General features: G+C 35.7%; 1 protein-coding gene across 1 annotated transcript; it reads right to left on the bottom strand.

Moving 5' to 3' along the window:
- Window positions 1-1432: 1432 nt before the first annotated feature.
- LOC132296387 (G-type lectin S-receptor-like serine/threonine-protein kinase LECRK3) lies at window positions 1433-3295 on the bottom strand. Its single transcript, XM_059794593.1, has one exon. The coding sequence runs from the start codon at window positions 3293-3295 to the stop codon at window positions 1433-1435; it is 1863 nt and encodes a 620-aa protein (XP_059650576.1).
- Window positions 3296-25765: the final 22470 nt, after the last annotated feature.

The following is a 25765-nucleotide window of genomic DNA, read 5'->3' as shown; positions in this document are numbered from 1 at the left end:
TTCACACATTTCCATTTACATCATCATCACAAGTTAGAGAAAATTTCTAAACATTCATTTGTTTTATTTATTTATTTATTTATTGACCATAACATCAATTTTTCAAAGCAATATATAAATAAATACATAATCTTAAGGCATACAATATGTCAACACTAAGTATGTTCATTCACCATAATAAATTTAGTCATATATATGATTTCAAATAACATATGGAACACATCGATCATTTTAGTTAATCATACTTACAACAACCACAAGCTAGGTAATCAAAATTAGCATGCTTAGGATCAAATTTAAGGAGAAAATTCATAAAAAAAACTAAGAAGTTGTAGATTAGAACACCCCTACCTCACTTAAATGCAAAACCCCCGATTTGCAGCCCAAGAACCCTAGAATTTCGAACTCCTTAGATTGCACCACATGATGATTGGCTTCTATCGAATTGAAGGCCTCGACGAGCTCTCCGACTTTGCTTCACAAGGTTCTACCAAATTTTAAAGGGATAAAGCTAGATCAAGCTTGCAATTGCAAAAAGAGAAAAAAAAAAAAAAAAAAAAAAAACTGCCGAGCGCAGTGATGCAGCAGAGAGATAGACAAGTTTGAGAAATGGCCTTATGGCCTTTGTTTTGTGTTAATTTATTGGTGGGGCCCACCAACTTTTGAAAAAAAAACTTTTAACTTTAATATATATATATATATATATATATATATATATATATATATATATATATAAACATTACAATTCTTTAACAAGAACTATCATTTTATTAACATGTTTAAAAATTGGGAACACCAAATCGATGTTTTGAATTTAGGATTGAAACAAATTTAGTTTAGACTTTGTGCTGCCAAACATGACAAAAGTAATTTTAATTTTAGATTTTTAATAGCTTTAAATGGCCACTAAGTATTTGTAGCACAAATTAAACAAATTATGAAGTCATTTAAAGAAACTAGGAAAAATGAAGATAAATTTACTATGCTGATAGTTGGAATGTCTAGTGGAACATACTGGCTAGTGTGTGGGGGGCAAATTGGTGAGACATATATTAAGATCTTAAGTTTCCATATTGCTATTTTTGTGCATTATCAGAGACAATTGTACATAAACAGATAATTGTGTTGCAAGCTGTAGACAAACTAGGGATGGGAGGGAGTCGAACACGGACACACCAGTTTAGGGAGCTGGGCACTCTACCAATCAAGCCACTAAATAATGCCCATTAACTGTACCTCGGATGGTTTTGGACTTTTGTTGGAAATAGTTAAATATCAATTAACAAACATTATTATTCCTGAAAATATTGGTAACAGAAAATTTGCAACGACATACTTAGATTTATACCCAAACTAGAATAACAACAAGAATATTACATAGACAGCACAAGAAAGAATGATAAAACAAACAAAGCAAAGACCTGAATCTGCTCTAAATCAATATCGTAGTACTAAATGGGGAGGGACATAGGGGAACATTAACTTCAACAACTCCTTCAAGCATCTGAGTTACCTTCCTCATTGTGGGTCTTAAAGACGGGTCTTCTTGAATACACCAAATGGTAACCATTACAAACCTCTCTAGCTTATCCTTATCGTTTATGGCCTCCACGTCTCCTTCAACCAGCGCGTCTATCGTTCCTTCTTGATAGCAGTCATAAGCCCAATCAGTAAGGATTGCTTTCTCTACTTCACTGGTATCCATATCTACGCTCTTCCGGCAACAAATGATCTCTAGCACCAACACACCGAAGCTATAAACATCGACTTTCACTGTGATTGGCATGCTCCTGAACCATTCCGGTGCAACGTACCCTCTAGTTCCTCTAATGTCAGTGTGGGTTTGGCTCTGACCAATCATCAAAAGCTTTGCCAATCCGAAGTCAGAAATTCGAGCACTGTAATAATCATCAATAAGTATATTCTGAGGCTTTATATCACAATGGATGATCTGGGTGCTACACTCTTCGTGCAAGTACAAGATTCCTCTTCCAATCTCATAGGCAATTCTGATTCTCTGGTTCCAACTCGGTCTTGTATCTCCGAAAAGGAAGCTAGCTAACGTACCATTGCTCATATACTCGTACACCAGTAATCGATTTGGTCCCTCATTGCAAAATCCAATCAATCGGACCAAATTCTTGTTATGTGTCTGCCCAATCACATTCACTTCAGCTTCAAATTCCTTCTCACCTTGAACCAATCTTTCTAACTTCTTGACTGCAACGAAATTTCCCGAACCCCTATTCATTTCCCCTTTGTAAACAACGCTAACAGCTCCTTTTCCTACTTCTTCATTGAAGCTATTCGTAGCTTGTTTAAGCTCTTGGTATGTGGAACAACGCAAATTAGTGTCCACGACGCTTTCGACTTGGGGAATTCTGGTGTCCTTTCCCTTGTAAATGAAGCAAAAGCCCAGAAGAATTGCAGCCATTAATACAAAGTTGTAGAACACAGAGCTGACTAATAGCACCGATCCCACGAGGACTTTAGTCTCGTTGTGGTTCTTTCCCGGCTTCTTCTCATCGGGAGGACAAGGACCCGGTGGGGAAGAATTAATATCTTTCCTGACTTTGACAAATGCCGTGCTCCTTTCAGTTCTAACAACTCTCCTATTTGAGAGTGGTATCCTCTTCTTCCAATAGCTATTATCTCTGTAAATGGAAACAGAGTACAAGCAGTCTCGCAAGCAAGAATTCCTGCACTCCCCTTTATCGAAAGGCTCCAACAGCACGTAGTCAGAAAATGGCCAGTCAGTGTTGGATAGCTCAACAAGAGCATATAGTTGTTCATGGTCATCCTCGCAGCCCTGCGTGAAATCCGGTTTGCAGCCACTAAATTGATCACTTGGATCAAGTAAGGAATACCCTCTTGGGCACGAACAAGACGGCCTTCCATCCGTGTTGAGCTGGCAAAGGCTGTTATATCCGCAAGTGCCACTTCCTGCAGACACAACACTTGCTGTGAAAATATTTTTCGGTTCAGACCACAGCACAGACCAGTTTTCGTTGCCATTGGATATCTTGGGATGATAGTATTCTGTGAACACACCGTCGAAATTGAGAGTTGCTCTGAGATAGTTATCCGTGGCTGAAACAATTCCTCCTTGTGAGATCATGGACTTCTGGCAGTTCGCTCTCAGTACGTATATGTATCCGGACTGATTGAAGACGAATCGGGAACTTGCATTCGATGCATCATTGTCATCCCGACTCCCGCTTGTAAAGTAAGGTTCATTAGGATGGTCTGTAGGCAGGTTTATGGTTCTGAGCACAAGATTTCCGTTGTCAAGCATGCTGAGTTGGAACCTTCCTTTGGAGAAACTAGGCTCCGTTTTTCGAGAGGTTAGTGTTGGGATTTATATGCCCTGGCATAGCAAATTCCTATCTGGATTATATTGACATATGTTCCTGACATATCTGAAATATTTATGATTTATATAATTGGTGAATTCAATGTATTATGTTTCGATTCACTATGAAATTGATAGTGTCCCTGTGATTACAAGAAATATTTATATATATGTATGTGATGGCAATCAATGCATGATATATACATAGTAATTATAAATTGTTCATAGTCGGTAATTATGGATGGACTCATAATTAATTAAGACTTGAACTGGATCTGCGTTAGGTTGAGATATATTGCGAGAGCCGTCGTATGCAATTGCTCCTTATCACCGTCATAGCATTTGACTCTTAAACATGAGAAAATTATAGACTCTTTTATTAATTAATAATTACTTTGATTTGTTCGGTGGATTCTTCGGAATCCTTAGACCGACACTTTGGGTAGTTATGTAATTAATAGTTAGAGGGTTATATTTTCAATATTTGCATCATTGCTACTTGTATTTATTTTGTATTGATTATGGTTGATCACAAAGTAAATTCGAAGGCCTTCGTATGTTTTTAGACAAAATGATTTATTATATATTTATTTATTAAATTATTATTTTTTGTCAAACAAATGTTTTATTGTGATCAAGTCAGAAATAATCAAAGGTACCAAAATAAATATATTAATTAAGTAGTCGGATTGATGGCATTATTTATCCGATAACTAATTATGCATAGAGGGGTCAAAGTGCAATATTGACTTAGTGGTTATTTATTATTTAATTGGAGTTCAATTAATTTCTTTTAGTGGAGTAGAAATTAATTTATCAATTAATTGAATTGGGTCCATGGACCGGCCCAATTATTAATTCATTGTAGCCAATAAAATAATAGGCCCAATGGATTCTCACTCATAGCCCAACTTGATATTGGAATCATATTAGATTTGAGACATGTGAATTAGAGATTGAGAAGGATTAGTTGTTTCCTTTTCTTTACCTTTATGTTGCTTATAAATATACATGGTCTATGTATATTTTAGTGGTGATTTTTAGTAGAAGGAAAAAAGGGAATAAATTTTCTCTCTCTAGAAAATTAGGGTTTATGTTCTCATCTAATGGAGGCTCCCACAAGCCTAGTTTTCCAAGGTAATTCATGGAGGCTTATGAGTGATTTCTAAAGGCAAAATAATTACTAAGAAGATGGAGATCCAAGGAGAAGGCATCTTACTAAGGGATCTACAATAAGTGAGAACATTCACTTTAGAGGAAAGTTTTAAAGGTTTACTCAGACCTTTGATGTAAGTATTCAATCCATTAATTGAATGATACATCATATTTTTATTTTTGCATAAAACTTGTCTCTATGTGATGAATCAAGATCTATGAATCAAAATCCCTCGAAAAGTTTTTAAAACTTGCACGTTTTCCTAACAGTGGTATCAGAGCATGGTTTGATTCATTACTAGAGATCATGATTTTATGAAAATCATCATTCATGGATCCAAAATTATATTCATATATATTTTTATTGATGTATGTTGATGTATGATTTAATATGTTGATATATATTGATACATGATGATGTATGAATAATTGTGAATGAATGATGATGTATGGTTGGGCTATGGATGATGCTTATAGGAATATTGAATGTAATTTTATCTTTGGATAAATGTAATTAAGGCTTTGATTTAGCCATTTGAAAGTTCAATGATGTAATTTATTTTTTCCATTGTATTTCAAGTTGTAAATATTTTTAAAGCCATGTAATATTCATCAAAGGATGCTATGAAGCTTCAAGAAGGTCCAAAAGGGTTAAATTATGCTTCAGTAATTTTCTGGAATTTTTCTGAATTTTTCTGGAATTTTTTGAGGCTTAATTTAATTTTCTGGAAATTTTTCTGAGATTTTTCGGCGTTTTTCCGATGGCCGGAGCATCGCCGTCGGCGAGAAGAGACGTCGGAGGAGGCTAGAATCAGGTGCAGCTCTATGGTGGTGAGCCTGGCGCGTGAGGAGCACGTGCCAAGAGCTAGAGGCATTGAAGACATGCTGGCGCGTGGGTCTCACGCGCCAGCCAAATCCACCTTCCCTCCACGCGCGTGCAGGCGCATGGAGGTGCGTCTTACGCGCCCCACGCGTGTGCCAGCGCGTGGGGGCGCGTCCCACGCGCCCCAGGCGCGTGCCAGCGCGTGGGGGCGCGTGCCTTCACCTGCAGCATGCCCCAGGCGCGTGTGAGCGCGTGTGGGGCCCTCCAAGCGCGTTCCAAGCGGTGTTTTGCTTCTCCTGGTGCGTACCAGCCTTATGTGGGTGTTTGCAAGCCGATGGATGATCTTCCCGCAATACTTAGAGTAGTTAAATGTTAAAAGCCGATGGATGATTCCATTGGCCATTTTATTTGCTTTATCTGTTATTTATTTATTTATGCGATGTATGAAATGCATGGAATATATAATTGTTAATTAATTATTATTCATGCATTGGATCCATGATATTTAATTAAATGACTTGATTTATATTAATTAAATTATGAAAATTAATTAGATTTGATTACTAATTAATTAGAGGCCACTTATTGGGAAACGAAAAATTATTTTTGTAAATTATTTTTGAAGTGTGCCTCAAATTAAATATTAGTGAATCATTTAAGTCCAAATATTTTCTAAATTTAATTGGATTAAAATCAAGACGTTTTGTATACATTATATCATGTAAATGAATAAATTCAAAACCCTAATTATGAATAATTAAAAATTGAGTGGGAGCGGGGATTTTTATACATTACCCCATGGCCTTCGTTATTAAAACCATTGTAATTAGATCTTCAAAAATAAGGCCTACGCATGATTTGAAGAGTCTTAATATTACAAGAATGGTTGTCTCATGAAAATAATAATATTAAATGTTCATTGTAATTAGATCTTTAAAAATAAGGCCCTACGCATGATTTAAAGAGTCTAGATTATAATGACAAGATATTTAATATTTTATTTTTCATTAGAGCATTAATAACGTTATACACTCAATCTAAAATCAATAGTGTTAGCTCCCCAACGGAGTGGTCTACACTAGGTGATTTTAGAAAGGCTAAACATAATCGGGAATCATTTCATATAGATAGACAAGGCATTGTCTTAAGAAATATGGAGATGATGGGATTTGCCCGCTAATAGCAATAATGAACTTCGCCAACCGAATAAGTTATTGGTGTATTGGTTATCCAATTTTTCATGCAGTGGTTAAGGGACCCACATACTATTTTAATGGAAGTGCTCGCCTAATAGTAAATGAATCTCAACAATAGTAATAATGAACTCCTCCAACAGGATAAGTTATTGACATATTGATTGGTTGATTTATTATGCTACAGAGTTGAGGGACCCGCATTAATTAAAAGGGATTGTTCACCAATAATGATAATGATCTCTTGTTCGATTGAGATTTATTATATTATGTGGTTAACAAACTCATTTTAATTTTAAATATGCATGATAGTATTAATAATTCACCTTGTATATCGTATGAATGCATTTATATTCAGATGAATTATGTCTAATCCATTTATCTACTTGCTTACATATTCTATGATATTGGACCTCATTTATAATGACTAGAAAAAGAATTTAGATATTTTATTCACAACGTGGTGGTACAAATGTATTTACTACTCCTAAAACCTAATCCTTTTACTTTAAGATACCCAAGAGAACATTAATGCTTTGAATAAGTGAAATAAGACAAATGAGATGAATTGGTGCAATATTCTAGAGTTTACCTCGAATACGCTCCAAAGCTAACATTTACATTATTTTATTTTCTTCAAGTGGGAGCTGTTGGGATTTATATGCCCTGGCATAGCAAATTCCTATCTGGATTATAGTGACATATGTTCCTGACATATCTGAAATATTTATGATTTATATAATTGGTGAATTCAATGTATTATGTTTCGATTCACTATGAAATTGATAGTGTCCCTGTGATTACAAGAAATATTTATATATATGTATGTGATGGCAATCAATGCAGAGCCGTCGTATGCTATTGCTCCCTATCACCGTCATAGCATTTGACTCTTAAGCATGAGAAAATTATAAACTCTTTTATTAATAATAATTACTTTGATTTGTTCGGCGGATTCTTCGGAATCCTTAGACCGACACTTTGGGTAGTTATGTAATTAATAGTTAGAGGGTTATATTTTTAATATTTGCATCATTGCTACTTGTATTTATTTTGTATTGATTATGGTTGATCACAAAGTAAATTCGAAGGCTTTCGTATGTTTTTAGACAAAATGATTTATTATATATTTATTTATTAAATTATTATTTTTTGTCAAACAAATGTTTTATTGTGATCAAGTCAGAAATAATCAAAGGTACCAAAATAAATATATTAATTAAGTAGTCGGATTGATGGCATTACTTATCCGATAACTAATTATGCATAGAGGGGTCAAAGTGCAATATTGACTTAGTGGTTATTTATTATTTAATTGGAGTTCAATTAATTTCTTTTAGTGGAGTAGAAATTAATTTATGAATTAATTGAATTTGGTCCATGGACCGGCCCAATTATTAATTCATTGTAGCCAATAAAATAATAGGCCCAATGGATTCTCACTCATAGCCCAACTTGATATTGGAATCATATTAGATTTGAGACATGTGAATTAGAGATTGAGAAGGATTAGTTGTTTCCTTTTCTTTACCTTTATGTTGCTTATAAATATACATGGTCTATGTATATTTTAGTGGTGATTTTTAGTAGAAGGAAAAAAGGGAATAAATTTTCTCTCTCTAGAAAATTAGGGTTTATGTTCTCATCTAATGGAGGCTCCCACAAGCCTAGTTTTCCAAGGTAATTCATGGAGGCTTATGAGTGATTTCTAAAGGCAAAATAATTACCAAGAAGATGGAGATCCAAGGAGAAGGCATCTTGCTAAGGGATCTACAATAAGTAAGAACATTCACTTTAGAGGAAAATTTTAAAGGTTTACTCAGACCTTTGATGTAAGTATTCAATCCATTAATTGAATGATACATCATATTTTTATTTTTGCATAAAACTTGTCTCTATGTGATGAATCAAGATCTATGAATCAAAATCCCTCGAAAAGTTTTTAAAACTTGCACGTTTTCCTAACAGTTAGCACATATCCCTTCTCCAATTCCTGAGTAGGCAACATGGTGTCGGCAGGAACCCGGAAGCTTTCCCATAACTCTTGCAAATTCCTATCTTTAAGCACAAAGTTATCGGTATTGTTCATGTAGCTATATGCAACTGAGCCCACAACAGGATCAGATTTCCATATCTGGTCGCCTTGTGGGTTAGTAAGCACTAGCCCTCTGTCAGCAGTAAGCTCAACTTTGGAACCTCTAGGGACAGTACTGTTGCCTTCATTTGCATACCACACTATGGTTTTTTGTGGTATCTTGTCATACTATATGGAAAACAAGAAAAGATTGGTGCCCACTTCCTTGAACCCGAATGCGAAATCTCCGGATTGAGAAAGCCATGAATCCGCCTCAACAGCAGTAGAAAGAGAGGCGCCGATCGATACATTAGCACCGTTGGTTTGAGCAACACCAGAAAATGTTAGCAGAAATAGAAAGAAGAGGAGATGAGGAAGAGCACAAGCCATTGCCTTAACTTATTGGTTTGTGAATTACCATCAAAGACATGGAATAAAGATGTTAAATAATAGATGATGGTGGGTAGGTCCTCTTTTGAATAATCTTACCCCTCTAAAGGACTAAAATTCTTTAGGATGATCATTCTAATCTAGTCTAAAGGGACTATTGATAATAGACTAATTGGTCCCGAAGCATGGTTTATTGCTAAGTCATATAAAATCAGAGTAGGAATACATGCGCCAAAATCTAAGTCACATGCATGGAATGAGAGCAGGGGTAAGAAGGCGGGTAAAGTGGGTGAGCAAAAGTCTACACGAAACGTGAGAGCGTAGAAAAATTAACTTAGGATGACAGGCAGGTGAAGTAGGAGAGCAGAAGTCCACATGAAACGTGAGAGTGTAGAAAAATTAACTTAGAATGATAGACGAGTAAAATAGGAAAGCAGAATTATACATGAAACGTAAAAAGAAAAATTATATAACTTAGACAATGAAAACAAATGTTAATAGACATTAGACTAGTAAAAGAAAGATATTTTGACCGACCATAGAAAAGGCAACAACTAAACAAGTTTGCCACAAAAAAAGAGGAAATGACAATGAATGCATTCGTTAATCATCAACTTAAAAGGACTGAGACTTACCGCCACCAGTGAATGCATGTTGTAGCTTTCAATGATTCCCATATCAAGGTAGATTTGGGTCAATTCTTCTTCATTGAATGATTTACCTTTATTTGGTTGAGGAGACCCACACGGATGACAAAAATGGCAATGCTGTTCACAGCGTGTTAAACTTCAGAGGAAACAGACGAAACATTGAAATTGATACCATCCTAATGAACCGTACTTTACAAAGTGTGTGTTAGTTATTTGTTAATGGGTAAAGAACATAAAACACCCCAATGATTTTTATTTTGTGCGCATTACAGTCTTATAGTTTATTTTACGTATATAAATTCATATTAGATGTGAAAATGTTGCAAATAAAGACCTCAGGTCAGACTGTTGGAAACAGGGGCGTTAAAAACATAAACTTTGGATGAGATTTAAAATAGATTCCGCTAATAATTTTTTACGGATCTCTAGACAAGCGCGTTTCTCTCCACAAGGAGATGAACGTCGTATATTTACTTTCTGAAATCCGTTTCCGGATGAATGAGAAATTAGCTCCAAAGTGTGGTGTTTTGATAAGCCTAAATGGGTATGCAAAATGTGGGAAGTGTTTGTCCCACATGGAAAAAATGTTGAAACAAATTGAAATTTAAATAAGCTGAGTTTAGGATTTGGGCTTGGGCTTGAGCCTAATTGTAAAATCCAGATTATTCTTTTTGGAATTTTGGATTGGGCCTAATTTTGGGCTGGGCTTATTTAAATGGGTTTCACAAATGAGTGGGTTTTTTGGGTGGTTGGTTTTTTGAATTAAAAAAACTATTTTTTAGTTTTTCTAAAAGGTTACACCTTTTAAATTAAAAAACCATATTTTAGTTTTTCTAAAGGGTTACACCTTTTAAATTTAAAAACCACTTTTTAGTTTTTTCAAAGGGTTACACCTTTTTCCGAACCATCATGACCCATGGTTGCACCCACTCGAAAAGTCACATTGCAACCTATTGGAATGGATGTGCCTATTGGTGAACAGACACCATGTGAACCATTGCAACCTATTGGAATAGATGTGTCTAGTGGTGAACAAACACCATATGAACCATTGCAACCTATTGCAATGGTTGTGTCTAATAATGAAGAGATACACCCAATCCGAAAAGGCATATCTATTTCTATAAATACCCCCCTTTGGATCATTTGCAATTCGTTCATTTTCATTTTCTTCTATCTCCCTCTCTAGACTTGAACCCAACCCAAGTGGGTTCAAATCATTGGTTAAGTGGTCCGAACTACTTAGACCCTAATCCAATTTCATCGAGCCATATTAAGATTGGTCCGAACCATTTGATTCGAATTGCACTCAATTCAGCATTTATATAGCATAGATGCATTTTTGAGTCAGAGAGAGTATTACACGGAGGAGGTTCGCCGTATCCACGAGTTTGTAGTGCTGCTACTGGTGGATGTAGACCGTTGTATCCTGGGAGATAGACGCCACTGAGTCCGTAAGCACCATAGCGGGGCAAATCTGTCTTAAAGACATAGTATCCAATACTAGCCTCGGTCCAGGTTCATTCCTTCTTTATTTATTATTTATTATTTTATTTTACATATTTAATTAAATATATAGTTGCATATTTAATTAATCATTTCTTAGCATATTGTAAATTATCTCATAGAATATTAGTATAATGGTTGTTATATCTTAAATGTCACATGAAGCATATATTTTTACCAACAATCTTAAGACAGAATCTTTCCTTGCGTAGATTTTATTATATGTTTCTATTTAAGATATAAACAAGTAGATCTTATATTAATAGTTGAGATATGATAAAATAATGTTATATACATTATTATATGATAATATGTTAAATATTAATGCATTCAATATTATGTGAAATTGAAGCATGTTATATAAGTAGATTATTGAATTATTCAATAGTGGTTGAATTATTTAATTTTTTACTATGATATTATGAAGCATATGACATTACCTTAAACATGTACCAACTAGAGGTGGAAAAAAGTACTTCGTTACTTTTATCATTGGTTGCACAAGATACCGTTATGTGTATTTGCCACGAAACAAAGATGAAACCTTTGAAATGTGACATCATATGAATTATGGAAAGGTTGAAAACCTTTCTATAAATTCTTAAAAGTGTGGGGGTGTCTATTTAAGGTTGCAGATCCTACTCCTATGAAAGTTTAGAGTGGACCTAAAATGTGACAACCTTGTAGGTGAGTGTGTCGTGAACGGGTGCAAAAGGCACTAACAGGCTACCACACTAGGCGAGCTACAAGTGCACAGTCCCTACACATAAAACCTTTGATAGATTATGCTCATAACAGTATTGCATATCATTTCCTTGTGCATAAATCATACAATGAAAATAAAGATGAGCTTAAAGGTAGTAAAAAGGCTAGAACGTCTAAATCTTTTATTCCTGATTTTCTAGCATGTTTATTGGAGAACAAGCCACAAATCTTTTTTCTTAGATTAGTTATGTGATATAATTAATCATATGGTATAATATTATTTATGTGAGTTCAATATTATTTATATAAGTGCTTACTTTTAATTGAGATTATAATATTAAACTATGTAGTAGAATTACTTAATGTGCATAGTAATTTAATTTTACAATATAGTTGATTTAATGTGTGATATTATTAATTTTGTATGAGTTCATGACTGGTTTGTGTATTTAATACAACAGACAAAAATTGACTAGTTTAGCTATGTCAATTCTCCTGATAGTCAAGGGAAAAAGATCTATACTAGTGTTTAAAGACACGTATAGCTGTGAATGGGCTGAATAAGATAAGATTTTTCAACAACTTTAAAGTGTTTAATGGAAAATGTTATGGATACAGTAAGCAAGTACACTGAGACAAGCTAAATCAAGCTAGTTAGTTATAATGTACAATTTAGCTGAAAGCTAAAATGTTACTAAGTTGCAAACTAGTTAGATTATCTATAAGTTAAAATAATTAATGAGGTGCACAGAACCTAAGAGAAGAATGAAAATCTATTAGTTGGTTCCTACTCTCTACTTGGTAGTAAAAAAAACACGAGGGTGATGAGTAGCCATTTGAGCAATAAGCTATTTGAGCTATACATCATATCTGCTCATGTAGGAGTGAATAATACTACTTGTAAAGTAGTAGTTTTTGAAAAATATTCTTCAAAACAAATTACTCTACTACCAAGGTAGACTACTTGGATAAGTGTGTACTAAAACTATGAACTACTAGAATTGATAGCTAAACAAACTTAACTTCAAGCTAGCGGTAATAGCTAAAAAGTGGGTGCTCATCATAACCTAGTAGTGAGATATGAGAAGAGTGTACTTAATCTAAGCTAGTAATGATAGTTAAGAACTCACTTTTGACTAGTAATGATAGCTGAGAAGTGAGTGCTCACTCTGTAGTGATTATATCCAAAGCTTAAATAATAAGATAATTATTTGCTTAAATGATTGAGTTATGTGATGTGTGACACATGAAAGGTTATAACATGTTAATATAACTGACTTAACAATGAACCTAAACATGAATAACTCAATTTATAAATATAAAAGAAGTAAAATCAAATATTAATTAGAGCCCATTGTAATTAATATATTTAGCATTAATTCACGGTAATGTCGGTGAATTATTATAAGAATATGCTAAAGATAAAGTGAGTACATATGCACTAGAGATTGTTATATATGCTTGTTGAGAAGCGAATATGGAACCTTGAAAAGGTAGATGAGGTGAAGTATTTAATAAATGGTACTTTCATAGTTGAAAAATTATAATAAATACATTAGAGACAAAATTTCAGGATTATCCCAAAGTTGTGGGGAGATATTATCCATAGATGAAATTTGTTACGAGTCACTTATCTTAACAGAAATACTTATAAATGTGGGGGGTTCCAAATCCTAAGAGCTTTAGGATAGAACCAAAAATCATTTATATTATTATAACAATAGTGCATATTATTTCCTACGAGGAAAATATTATGGAACAACTAGAAAAGTTCTTTTTTCAGTTGAAATGCTGAGTTATTTGTTCCAGTTGAAAAGTCAAGTGTGCAAGCTTATAAGTCATTGAATGGATTAAAGCTACTACCGAGACAATGACATAAATGTGATGCGTAAGTCATTGTATGCCTTAAAATATAAATGATATAATGATTAGTATATTTCATATGAAAGATTTAACATCTGATAATATAGTATATTCTCAATAGAGTGAGATTGAGATAATACTAGTTATGATAACAAAAGCCTAGCTAACTTTTGTTGATGTAAATCTCAAATATAAATACTAGCCAAAGTATATCATTGGTTGAGATTACAAGGAAACTTAATAACTGTGTTTAATTGCACATTTTCAATCCAGGATCGGATCACTAAAAAACAATAAATTGGGTAGTTGTGATACACCCTAAATCCAATATTGCATAGATCGAGGTATCTAACTAAATTGGAGGTGTAACAGTGATGCAATCTGGATATGGGATATTAAAGACTTCAAATCTAATAGTGGATATGTCTTTTATATTAAAGGTGTAGTTCTATGTTCTTAATATAACTCAAAATTAGAAACTTTGAATAAATCAAATAGGGAAGTCAATAGACTTCACCTAGAGGACAATTTAAAGTAAGTCTACACCTGTGCCACTAAAGAAAATGATATTGCTAACAATAAGCAATTTTAGGGCACAAAGTATACAGTTGCTCTCACCTGGAGAAATCTTTGCAGAGTGTAATATTTCTAAACACAACCTTGTGGCCACATATAAAATTGAAGGTTGTACTAAAGAGCAATTGTACAGTTCATCAAGGGGAATGGGGTTTAAAGCCGAAAGCTAACGAGTCACCTTAATGGAAACCCAACCTAGCTGACTGGAGATCCCAAGATCTAGGTTCAAAGGGACAACAGAAATTCTGAGTGACTCACCAGAAGCACTGGGAAGATATAAATCTTCTACCCATTTCTATGATGAGACAGTGCTACCTACAGCGATAATCAGGATAAGCTACGCTTTTAATGACTCTTATACCTTGAAAATTCAAGTGGGGTTTGGTAGGATACTCTTAATAAGAAGTCACCTATATGAGTGTGAAGTGGGGCCGCTTCTATGAGAACTATAAAGGCTAAGTTTTCTAGAGCACTCATTGAATACCAGGACTTGTTCAAGGCCAAAATGAACACAACAATGAGAACCAACTTTGTGAGGAAAGCTACTGTGTGTTTGTTATTGTCTTGGTTTACACAAACGGCTGAACAGTTCAAGACATCGCGTTCACTGGTTAGCCAGTAAATCCGATAGCAATACACTAGGGAAGGTTCAAAGCCAAAAGCTACCTATCCTGATGCAGTATCTTTCCGATTATACTCTCTCTAGTGTCTGCATGATCATCTTTTGCATTTTACGCAAATTTCCATTCATGTGGGGGATTGTTGGAAACGGGGGCATTAAAAACATAAACTTTGGATGAGATTTGAAATAGATTCCGCTAATAATTTTTTACGGATCTCTAGACAAGCGCGTTTCTCTCCGCAAGGAGATGAATGTCGTATATTTACTTTCTGAAATCCGTTTCCGAATGAATGAGAAATTAGCTCCAAAGTGTGGTGTTTTGATAAGCCTAAATGGGTATGCAAAATGTGGGAAGTGTTTGTCCCACATGGAAAAAATGTTGAAACAAATTAAAATTTAAATAAGCTGAGTTTAGGATTTGGGTTTGGGCTTGGGCTTAATTGTAAAATCCAGATTATTCTTTTTGGAATTTTGGGTTGGGCCTAATTTTGGGCTGGGCTTATTTAAATGGGTTTCACAAATGAGTGGGTTTTTTGGGTGGTTGGTTTTTTGAATTAAAAAAACTATTTTTTAGTTTTCCTAAAAGGTTACACCTTTTAAATTAAAAAACCATATTTTAGTTTTTCTAAAGGGTTACACCTTTTAAATTAAAAAACCACTTTTTAGTTTTTTCAAAGGGTTACACCTTTTTCCGAACCATCATGACCCATGGTTGCACCCACTCGAAAAGGCACATTGCAACCTATTGGAATGGATGTGTCTATTGGTGAACAGACACCATGTGAACCATTGCAACCTATTGGAATAGATGTGTCTAGTGGTGAACAGACACCATGTGAACCATTGCAACCTATTGCAATGGTTGTGTCCAATAATGAAGAGATACACCCAATCCGAAAAGGCATATCTGTTTCTATAAATACCCCCCTTTGGATCATTTGCAATTCGTTCATTTTTATTTTCTTCTATCTCCCTCTCTAGACTTGAACCCAACCCAAGTGGGTTCAAATCATTGGTTAAGTGGTCCGAACTACTTAGACCCTAATCCAATTTCATCGAGCCATATTAAGATTGGTCCGAACCATTTGATTCGAATTGCACTCAATTCAGCATTTATATAGCATAGATGCATTTTTGAGTCAGAGAGATTATTACACGGAGGAGTTTCGCCGTATCCACGAGTTTGTAGTGCTGCTACTGGTGGATGTAGACCGTTGTATCCTGGGAGATAGACGCCACTGAGTCCGTAAGCACCATAGCGGGGCGAATCTGTTTTAAAGACATAGTATCCAATACTAGCCTCGGTCCAGGTTCATTCCTTGCATATTATTATTATTTTATTGCTTTATTTTGCATATTTAATTAAATATAGAGTTGCATATTTAATTAATGATTTATTAACATATTGTTAATTATCTCATGACATATTAGTATAAGGGTTGTTATATCTTAAAAGTCACATTAAGCATATATTTTTCCAGCACAGACTTCCGGGAAAAAATGGCATTAATTAAAGATGTGTCATCCACAGGACTATTTTAATACCTTAAATACCAAAATTGTCCTGCTTTATATCAAAAATGCCCTTAAACACACGCGCGCCCACACATATATATATCATCTCTCTATCTACTGTCTCTTTATTGATTCTCTATACAAATATTCAAATGCAATTTAAACATAAAATTTGAATTAAAGATGAATAGTTACTGGGCGTATGACTGAACTCACCAATAGAATTAGTCACCGCCGCTATTGGGTTTCATGTTTTCTGAATGGGTTTCTGGGTAGGGACGATTCCCCCAAAATTATAAGAGATTTCCATGTTCCACAATGGTTTCCAGAGAGTGCGATTGAAGGAACAATAACCCTTATTTGCCTCTGTTCAATTCCACACCAATTTCAGAAAAGAAAAAAAATTAACCAAAAAAAAAACTTACCATGACTAATCATGAAATACTTATATATATATATATATATATATATATATAGGTATAACACCCCCAAGAAATTATGAGATATATAAATAAGTCATCAAGAACTCATCAATCAGCTCCAACCCAACTTGTCCAACAATTTCTCCCCTAAATCAAGAAATCCCATTCCATCTCCAATCCCAACTTCTGCGCCTCTGTTCTGGTGTTACGGCGACTCTCCTGTGGACTGCAACTGCACCAAAATTTTAAAATGTTGGATATAAGAAGGTATGGGGGATATATAAATGTAATGTTTCCAATTTTGGTCATTTTTCAGTTTTTTAAATTTTTTGTTTTTCGAGTGTATTTTTCTCTTTTTTTGTTTTGCGTGTCGGACACCGTAGGGTGTGCTAGGTGTGTCAGAGTGTCGATTAGGACATTTTCTTGAGTTCATGACTCTTGAAAATGCATCGGTTGCCATTTCGGCATTTTTTCGTTTTCTGGACCGGGAGGTCCCAAGTGGGACCCGATATCGAAGTTGTTGTGTACGGGGGGTTGGGTCACGGGTCAATTGTATTTCACGCATCATTATTTTGGGCACATTTATATAATTGCATGTTGGATTGTGTGGTTATAAATTGAATTGTGTATATATAAATATTTATATATATTGATGAAAGATGAGATTTTTATTAATTATGGGACCCACCAATGTTGCACATTTTAATGGTCATAAGGCCATTTGGCAGATCAGCTTTCTCACTCTCTCGCACACATTATCTCTCTCCGGCCTCTTCTTCTTCTTCTTTTTTTATTTTTTATTTTATTTTTTTTATGCTTCATATTTCTACTCTATTTTTCGGCCAATTGGTTGGGTTTTAGGTCTTGGTTCCTTGATGGAACATGTTCCTCTTGTCATTTTCTATCACATAGTCAAATGATTTAATTTTCGGAGGAGCGATAATTATTTTATAAATTTTTAAAATTTTTAGATTTAAGGCTTCGGAGGGGGTTTTGGGCCACTTCGAGTCGGATTCAGGCGACACGCCTTTGAAATAGTAGAATCTCCTTGTCGTCAGCTATGTTTCCACCGAATAATTTTCCGTTTCGCCGTCGTTGACCGCGTTGACCGACGTTGACTTTCCCGACCGGGGATACATTTTGACTACTTTTGAGGTAGGGATGTCTAAGCCATTATGTTTTGACTTTACTTGAGTTCGTATACTTGAATTTTTGATAAACATGCTTAAAATGATAAATTTTGAAAAAATTGAATGTCGGTTATGTGCTTATACGACGAAACATGCTTTAAATGATATTAATTGTGTACGTATATATGTGCTTAGTTGCAAAGTTATTTAATGAACATGCAACGACTCGAACCCGTGGGTCCGAATCGTTAACCGGGTCCTTATCCGAACCCGAGGACATACTAGGGGTAAAATGGTCATTTTACAATATGAAAGGATAATCCATCCTTAAACTAGTCAAATGAGGTTTAAAACAACTATTCTAGTCATTCCATGGTGCTTGATGAGGTTCTACGGTCACCGGACATGAATTCCCAAAAGCACTCTTACCGGTTCAAGGCAAATTGTAACACTACTCCTCTAAAATAGCCATAACTGTCAACATGAATAGAATTTGAGAATAAGGTTGGTCTCATTGGAAAGCTAACTCAAAATCCTTGAAAATGGACTCAAGAATGACCCTATTTGTGTTCGGAACGAAAACGTTATGATCATCTGAAGTTAAATGAACAAAGCTGATAGGCTGACAAGCAAAATGTGCACACTGGGGGACTTGAACCGATTCAAGAATCCTAAACCAATTCAAGATGGGCAGTATGCCGACTCGAGAACCTTTTGCACCCTCTTGAACCAGTTCAATGGGGCTGAATCGGTTCAAGATGCCCAGAACTCTGAAAATGCCTCAGAAAGCTAAAAATCTTGGATTTTTGCATATAGGCCCTACTTTGGCCCCTTTGTGACTTTACCTATAGTTCAAACCTGTCCCAAAACATGCAATTAACAGTGTAAAAATATAATTAAACCTGTGCCTTCATTTAAACTGAATACAAGCCCAAAACATCATTTAAAGACCAAATTACTCAAATCTTATTTCTATACAATTTCAAAGGATTTAAATACAAAATTGAGGCCTTCGTGGCCAAAATTACACAGCTTTAATAGAAAATGAATTAAAATCCTAACTACATCAATATCCATGGATGCATATCATTCATCGGCTCATCTCCCAAAAAATGTTAATGATAATAAGGTAAGCTCAACAGCTCAGTAGAAAAAGCCTAAAGTACATTCCTAAAAATCCCGTGAGCCACAACCAAAGAAAGGGAAAACAAAGAAAAGGGATCATGGGATTATGAATCATAACAATCATACATGAATTTCACAAATTCACAAACCATACCATTAAACATGAAATGCAAGTGTTCCATTCTTTCTCTCCAACCAAACCTCACTAAAACCTTCTTAACCACCACCTTAACTTACAACACCATCCTTCATCTCACTTCCTAACATTTTCTCCTACATCAAATCTTCATCCTCTCAATTCACCCAATGCCAAGAATATGCATATTATTGATAAGCGCCGAATATTGTATATTCAAGCGCCCTAAATTGCATTAGTAAAGTCCGTTGTATGTTAATTTATGTAGATTATCTTCATTTCTATGTTTTTATGCATTTTCAGGTTCATTGGCCAAAATGGAACAAGAATAAGGCCTTGTGGAATCTTGAGCAACAAAAGGTGCCAGTGCTGAATTCTGGCAGCAGTAGAACCTGGGCTTTGCTCGCCATTTTGACCTTCCAAACTCGAGAACTGGACTTCCCTCATAACATGAAAGATTTAGAGCTCTGAATCAGCTTTCCAAATCTTCAAACGGTTTGTCATTCGGAGCTCGGAGCAGAGAGTTATGGCCTTGTTACCAGAGGCGCGCAGAACTGCCTGGCAGCAATGAAATTCTGCCTTGATCTTCATTTTCGACCAACCATCCTTGAGAATTGGATCTCCACCAAAACATGAAATATTTAGAGCTCTGAATTAGCTTTCTAAATCTTCAAACATTTCATCATTCGGAGTTTGGAGTACAAACTTATGGCTGTTTAACCAAAGTAGGTCTGGGCGGAGCAAGTGAAGCATGGGCATTTTTACACTAAATTTGAGTGCTCGAGGCCTTGCTTAGAGTGCTCGAATTTTGGGCAGAATGCCCTTCGGAAATGGCTCATTGCAGCCCACTTGCACCTTGGTTTCTTCACTTTGCTTTCCTCTTTAATGAAGTGGTTGGAGATGTTGGTTGGTGACCTTTTGGTGGTAGATAAGGCAAGGAAGGCCACACATATCATTAGCCCATATTCTACAAGATTAGAAGAGAGAGAAGAGAGCAAGGAGATAGAGTTCTTCAAGCTTGAAGAAGGGAGCACGAAAATGGAGGAGGTCTTCAAGCTTCTTCCTTCTTCCATTGCTCCTATGGGTAACTAAATCTTCTCTAGGGAGGTGATGAAGCCCCTCCCTTGTAAGCATGTTCTAGTGTAGATTTTACTTTTGGAATTTCAATGTATTATTGTTGGTGATTTTATGATCTAGAGCATCATATGTGTTGTAATGAATTCTAATGTCTATACATGATTATTTTGAGCTATTCATCTTGTCTTAGATGGTTTCTCTTCCTAATCATATTGCTTGCATTTCCATAGTGACAATGGAAGTTAGATCATAGAATGGTTTTAATGGCATGGAGTTTGAGAACTTTGATAAATCATTGCTTAGGATGCCCTTTGATGGTTTATACTTGATTCTTAACTTTGTGTGCTCTCATCATTTAATTAAGGGCTTGATAATCTTTGGCTTAGGGAGCATGTTGAAGACTACACCCTAGTTTAGGTAGTTCAAGCATGTGAATCTTTGATGGATTATTCTTGTTTTTGATTTAATGAACCTCTTGAGGATAGTATAGCAACCAAGGGTTGTTATGTGTCATGACCATCATTTATGTTGATTTTCCCAATTTAATCTCAATCTAGAATTTTTATAGGGTTGGAGCGGATTCATTTCCCTAGTTTTTCTCTACTTGTATTTCATTTCTTTTTAATTCTTGCAAGTTTCTAATTTATGCAATTTCAATATTCTTAGCTTAAGTGACAAACAACAAAACCTTTATAAACCCTTCATCATTCTAGAAAGATTCTAGACACTAAGGTTGCCGTAAGACTAGCGCAGTCCCAGTGGTTCGACTTACCCGACCAATAGCCCTATTTTACAATGATTCGTGCTATTGCGAAGGTTGATGTTAATTGACCAACCGATCAATTATACTACCAATTATCAAAATACAAGTCATTATTTACATCATGATTATTATACTAAACACCCAAGCATAAAAAATTGGTCACATAATTCATACTTTCACATTATCTCATCGAAAATAGCATACTTGGCACAAATTCAAGAAAAACCATCATATTCTCAACTCAAGTAATTAGATCAAAACTTTCTCATGCTTAACATCACCACAAAAAATTTACAACTAAGCATGCTTCACAATATCAAGATATTCATGTAAAAAAATACATAGAACTCACTACAATCATAGGAAATTCGTAATTTAGACTTTCCCTACCTCAAGGTGGCAAACCAATCAAAGCCTTAGCAAGCCCTAGCTTTGAAATTCTCTAAACCCTAGCAATATGGATGCCAAATGGAAGCTCTCCCCAAGCTCATCAACTTTCCCTCTATGGTACCACTAAAAACACCTTCTAATCTCCCTAAATCCAAAGTTGAAACATATGTGAGATATATGAGATATAGATATGGAATATAGAGAGAGGAAAATGAAGACATGGAAGAGGAAAATGTGATGCCAGAAATGGAAGGGGAGGGGAAAAAAAAAGTTGTCTTGCATCTTCCATGGCCAAGGTTGTGCCAAGTGTCACAATTTGAGTGATTTTTAATGCATGCCAAGTTAGTATAATGCCCCTCCTCTTTCAATGAAATGTCATTCTTACCCCATAAATATCTATCTTTAATATATAGATATAGATGTACACATATGTATAAGAAAAGTCCATTATGCCCCTCTTTTAAAATGACAAAACTGGGAGAAGTTCCAGAGTCTGGAAATCGTCCCGACCTCCAGAAATTCTAAAAATAATACCGTCATTTCTAATTGACTTAAAATGATTAAAAATACACTTCTAAAACCCTCAGCTCAAAAAATGACCAAAACGCTTTTCGGGGCCCGCGTGGCACCTAAAATAAGGCAAGGGTTAAAATAATCCAAAAAAATCAAATAAATTTTGAAAATTAGAAAATAGGGAAAATCGGTAACATTACCAAACATGCCTTGCATTGAAATTGTTTCTTGAGATTACATACTTATGTTGATGAGTATGTATGGCTAAACTAATAAAGTGCAGGCTTGTTTATATCGCTTTCATTCATGCATGATTCCATTCATGTCATGGGCATGGTTTGGGAAATGTGAGGTTGAAATGATTCTTTTTAAAGAAATGTGTTTGGAAAGGATTTTGAGGAAATGATTTAGAAATAAACCAGATGTCGCGAGTCCGGGGATAGATTGACCTAGAGGGAGCGTGGCCCGGTGTAGGGCACGAAAAAGTTGATACTAGGCCTTTTAACGGTTGCTAGGCTTTGCCAGAATTGGAACTGGGGATAGCTATTAATCTCGCTTCGGTAAAGTCAGTTAGTGGGTTTTTGAAAAGTGAGTGTTAGGTAGGTATAGACTAAGTTTGGGATGGGATGCATCACACTTCATGTCATGTGCATGATTTTTAAAGAATTGTGATATGTGATTGTGGGTATTGATTGTCATGTTATAAATGTTGTACGGACTCCAATTGCATGATCCCAGTTTCTTTTCTATTCCCGTTCTTTGGTTGTTGGCTCAAGGGAGTCCAAAACTGGTGTATTAGGCATTACATACTGAGCTATTGAGCTCACCCCTTATCTTAATATTTTCAGGGAATTGGAGGAGATAGGGCGTACGACTCGCATTTACGGACTTAAACGACCTTAGGATTCTTTATTAACTTGTATTTATGGCCATGGCTATGCTAGTCTCATTTATATATTTAAATTCATTAAACATTATATAATTTGATTAGTAGTGATGTATTGAGCTTGAATATGATGGTATTGTCCAGATGACCTCGGGTTCGGGTAAGAACTCGGTTAGCTATTCGGACCTTCGAATTCGGGTCGTTACAAATTTGGTATCAGAGTGTTAGGTTAGAATACCTTTCGGACGATGGGTAGCGGCTTGCCTAGAGGGGTAGAAGGTTGACCTACGTTAATTATGTGTTTGTGTTTATGTGCTTACTATTTTATGAAGTATGTTTACTTGCTACTTGCTTATATGTTTACGGTTTTGAAGACATGCCTATTTGCTAAGTGCTTACATGTTTAAATGTCAGTATATGTAAATGAAGTGTATACGTGATCTGAAAACATATTAATTGTGAAAAGATGACAATGATGAACGGAATGCTTATCTTCACATAATGATTTAATGGACGCATTGTTTAAATTGATGGGATAGGACACGGTCCTGTCAAGGTATGTGTTCTGGTTATTATATATATATGTATGCATATATGAGAGTATGTGGTCGAGCACGGGATGGTTGCTAGTACAGTAGAGTACTTGTCGCGGCATAGCTAGTTGTGTGAGCTTTGACTTGAGTAGGTAAGGAGCTCGGATGCTTCAAGGTTATTGGGTGCCTGATTTTACCAAACGAATGCCTAGGATTTATAGCTCTTGGTTTGTGCTATTTGGTGCACGGTTATCTTGGTCTTTCCATTGTTTTCATAGTGTTTGTGACTTGGGTCACGGTTTGGTATTGAGGTTTTCTTCGAACCGGTTCGTGGTAAGTGTGATAGAGGTTGCTCGAGTTACGAGTGTAATCTATTGGTTGTAGATGTGTATTTCGGCTATTCTGGTACGGTCTAAGGAAGCGTGTTAGTTTTGGTTGTTGTAGGGACTTGTTAGACTATGTAAGTTTAGAATAACGTAGGCATAAACCGGAGTCATGCCAGCGCTGGGTGACCGACTGTTGGGTGTGGATCATTTCGTGGTCTTGTAAGAGTGTGTCTTAGAGATTGGTTTGTCAATGAGTGATCCCCTTTTTGAAGAGTTACAGGAGTGTGTTATAGGTAATTGACTATCGGTGAGTTGATTGTATGGCTCAGTTGATAAGCGGAGTTATAAGTTGGTACGATTGTCGAGAGAGTCTCAAAACGGTGTATAGTAGTTAGTTTTAGATGTGTAGTGTAAGATTACATGGTAACACAGGTAGTATGGGGTCATTGAAGTGGTTAGTTGTATGCGGATGAAGTGATAGAGGATGGGATAGACTTGTTGCTTAGAATGTTTGGGGAGAGAGTGATCTTGTAGGTGTAACTGGTAGCCCCATTTGACTTTTGTCGGGGCCAAGGGAGTTATGAGGAATGGTTAAGAGGAGAGGTACTGATGTTGAACCTAGGGCATGTAGTTTTCTTGTTTAGGCACATAAATTGCCTTATGAGGAGTGGTTCGAGTAACCGGTTAAGCATTAGTGACTAATTGATTTGTTGATGACTTTAAAGAGATAGTTTGGTGTTAAGCATTCTAGGGTTTGTGTTCATTTTCTTTTGAGATTTGTTGGCATGGCATTGCTGTATAGAGGTTCTTTTTTGGTAGTAAGTAGTGGTTACTATGGGAATATCGAGAGTAATGCTTATTCTCTTGTTATGACGGTGTTATCTTAAGGATGTTTAAGAAAGAATTGCTTGGTAGTGGCTTGATGATCTGGTGAGATGAGAGGTTCGAGTTATCCTTCGGGAAGAACGGTAATAGAGGTGTTATGGTGTGATGTTTAGTGCTGATGTGATCTGAGTATGGATTAGAGAGTGTACGTTGTTTATCGTATGTTATCAGATAGGTGATAGGGTTGTGCATCGGTCGAGGCGATTGTGGACTATTTAGTCTTTTAGAGCCAGTGAGGATGATGTTGCCATATAGGCACCTTTTTTCTTTTAACGAGTTAGTGTTGCTGTGACTGAGGTCAGGGGTCTTGTGTGCACGATTATTGAGGCAGTATTACCTGGGAAGGAAGAAATGGAATGGGTGGTAAAGTGTCTTTTTATGACTTAAAGGTTATTATTTGGGAATGACGGTGTAACGACCCGAACCCGTGGGTCCGAACCGTTAACCGGGTCCTTACCCGAACCCGAGGTCACCTAAGTCAAACTCCATCATGTCTAGGGTCAACACATCATACTTCCATCTTAAATATACTTTAAGAAGGCTCTAAACAACTTTCCAAGACTTGGGATTACTTGTACCAAAGAAGGAGACAAAGTACACAATGCAGTACCATTTCAGTCGACCGAAATAGAGTTTCGGTCGGCCGAAATGGCCCCTGAAGCTACCTTCGTACCGGTTGACCGAAATGGTCATTTCGGTCAGCCAGTTGTGACCCAAATAGTAACTGAGATTACTGGAATGTTCGGTCGACCGAAATAGCCATTCCGGTTAGCTGAAATAGCCTTGCGAAGTGAAGTCCCTGTGAAGTGAAGTCCCTGTTACTAGACTGCTATGAAGGTGTATATGAAAAATGGACTATGTAGAAGTTATGAAATCCACCCAAAACTTGCTCTAACACACACAGTAAATAATAAACTACAATTCATAACAGTATACATCTACAATTTGATACAATGCATCATCATTCTTCCCATTTAACCAAGAAATATTACATAATCATTACATTTAGCCTACTTTACATCAAAATAGCACCAAAAGTTCATAGTTACATTACAAGGCCATGCTATACAACCTTAATACATTACAAAATAAGACTTTACAAAAAAAAAAAATGGCTCAAAAAACAAAAGATTTCAAAACCCTCTTCTAAACCCT

The sequence above is a fragment of the Cornus florida genome, unplaced genomic scaffold, assembly GCF_030987335.1.
Source record: "Cornus florida cultivar Cherokee Brave unplaced genomic scaffold, ASM3098733v1 CherokeeBrave_3.0.0_Hap2_Chr02, whole genome shotgun sequence".
In the NCBI taxonomy this organism is placed as follows: Eukaryota; Viridiplantae; Streptophyta; class Magnoliopsida; order Cornales; family Cornaceae; genus Cornus; species Cornus florida.
The sequence above is the reverse complement of the archived record's forward strand: the minus strand, read 5'-3'. Positions and strand labels throughout refer to the sequence as shown.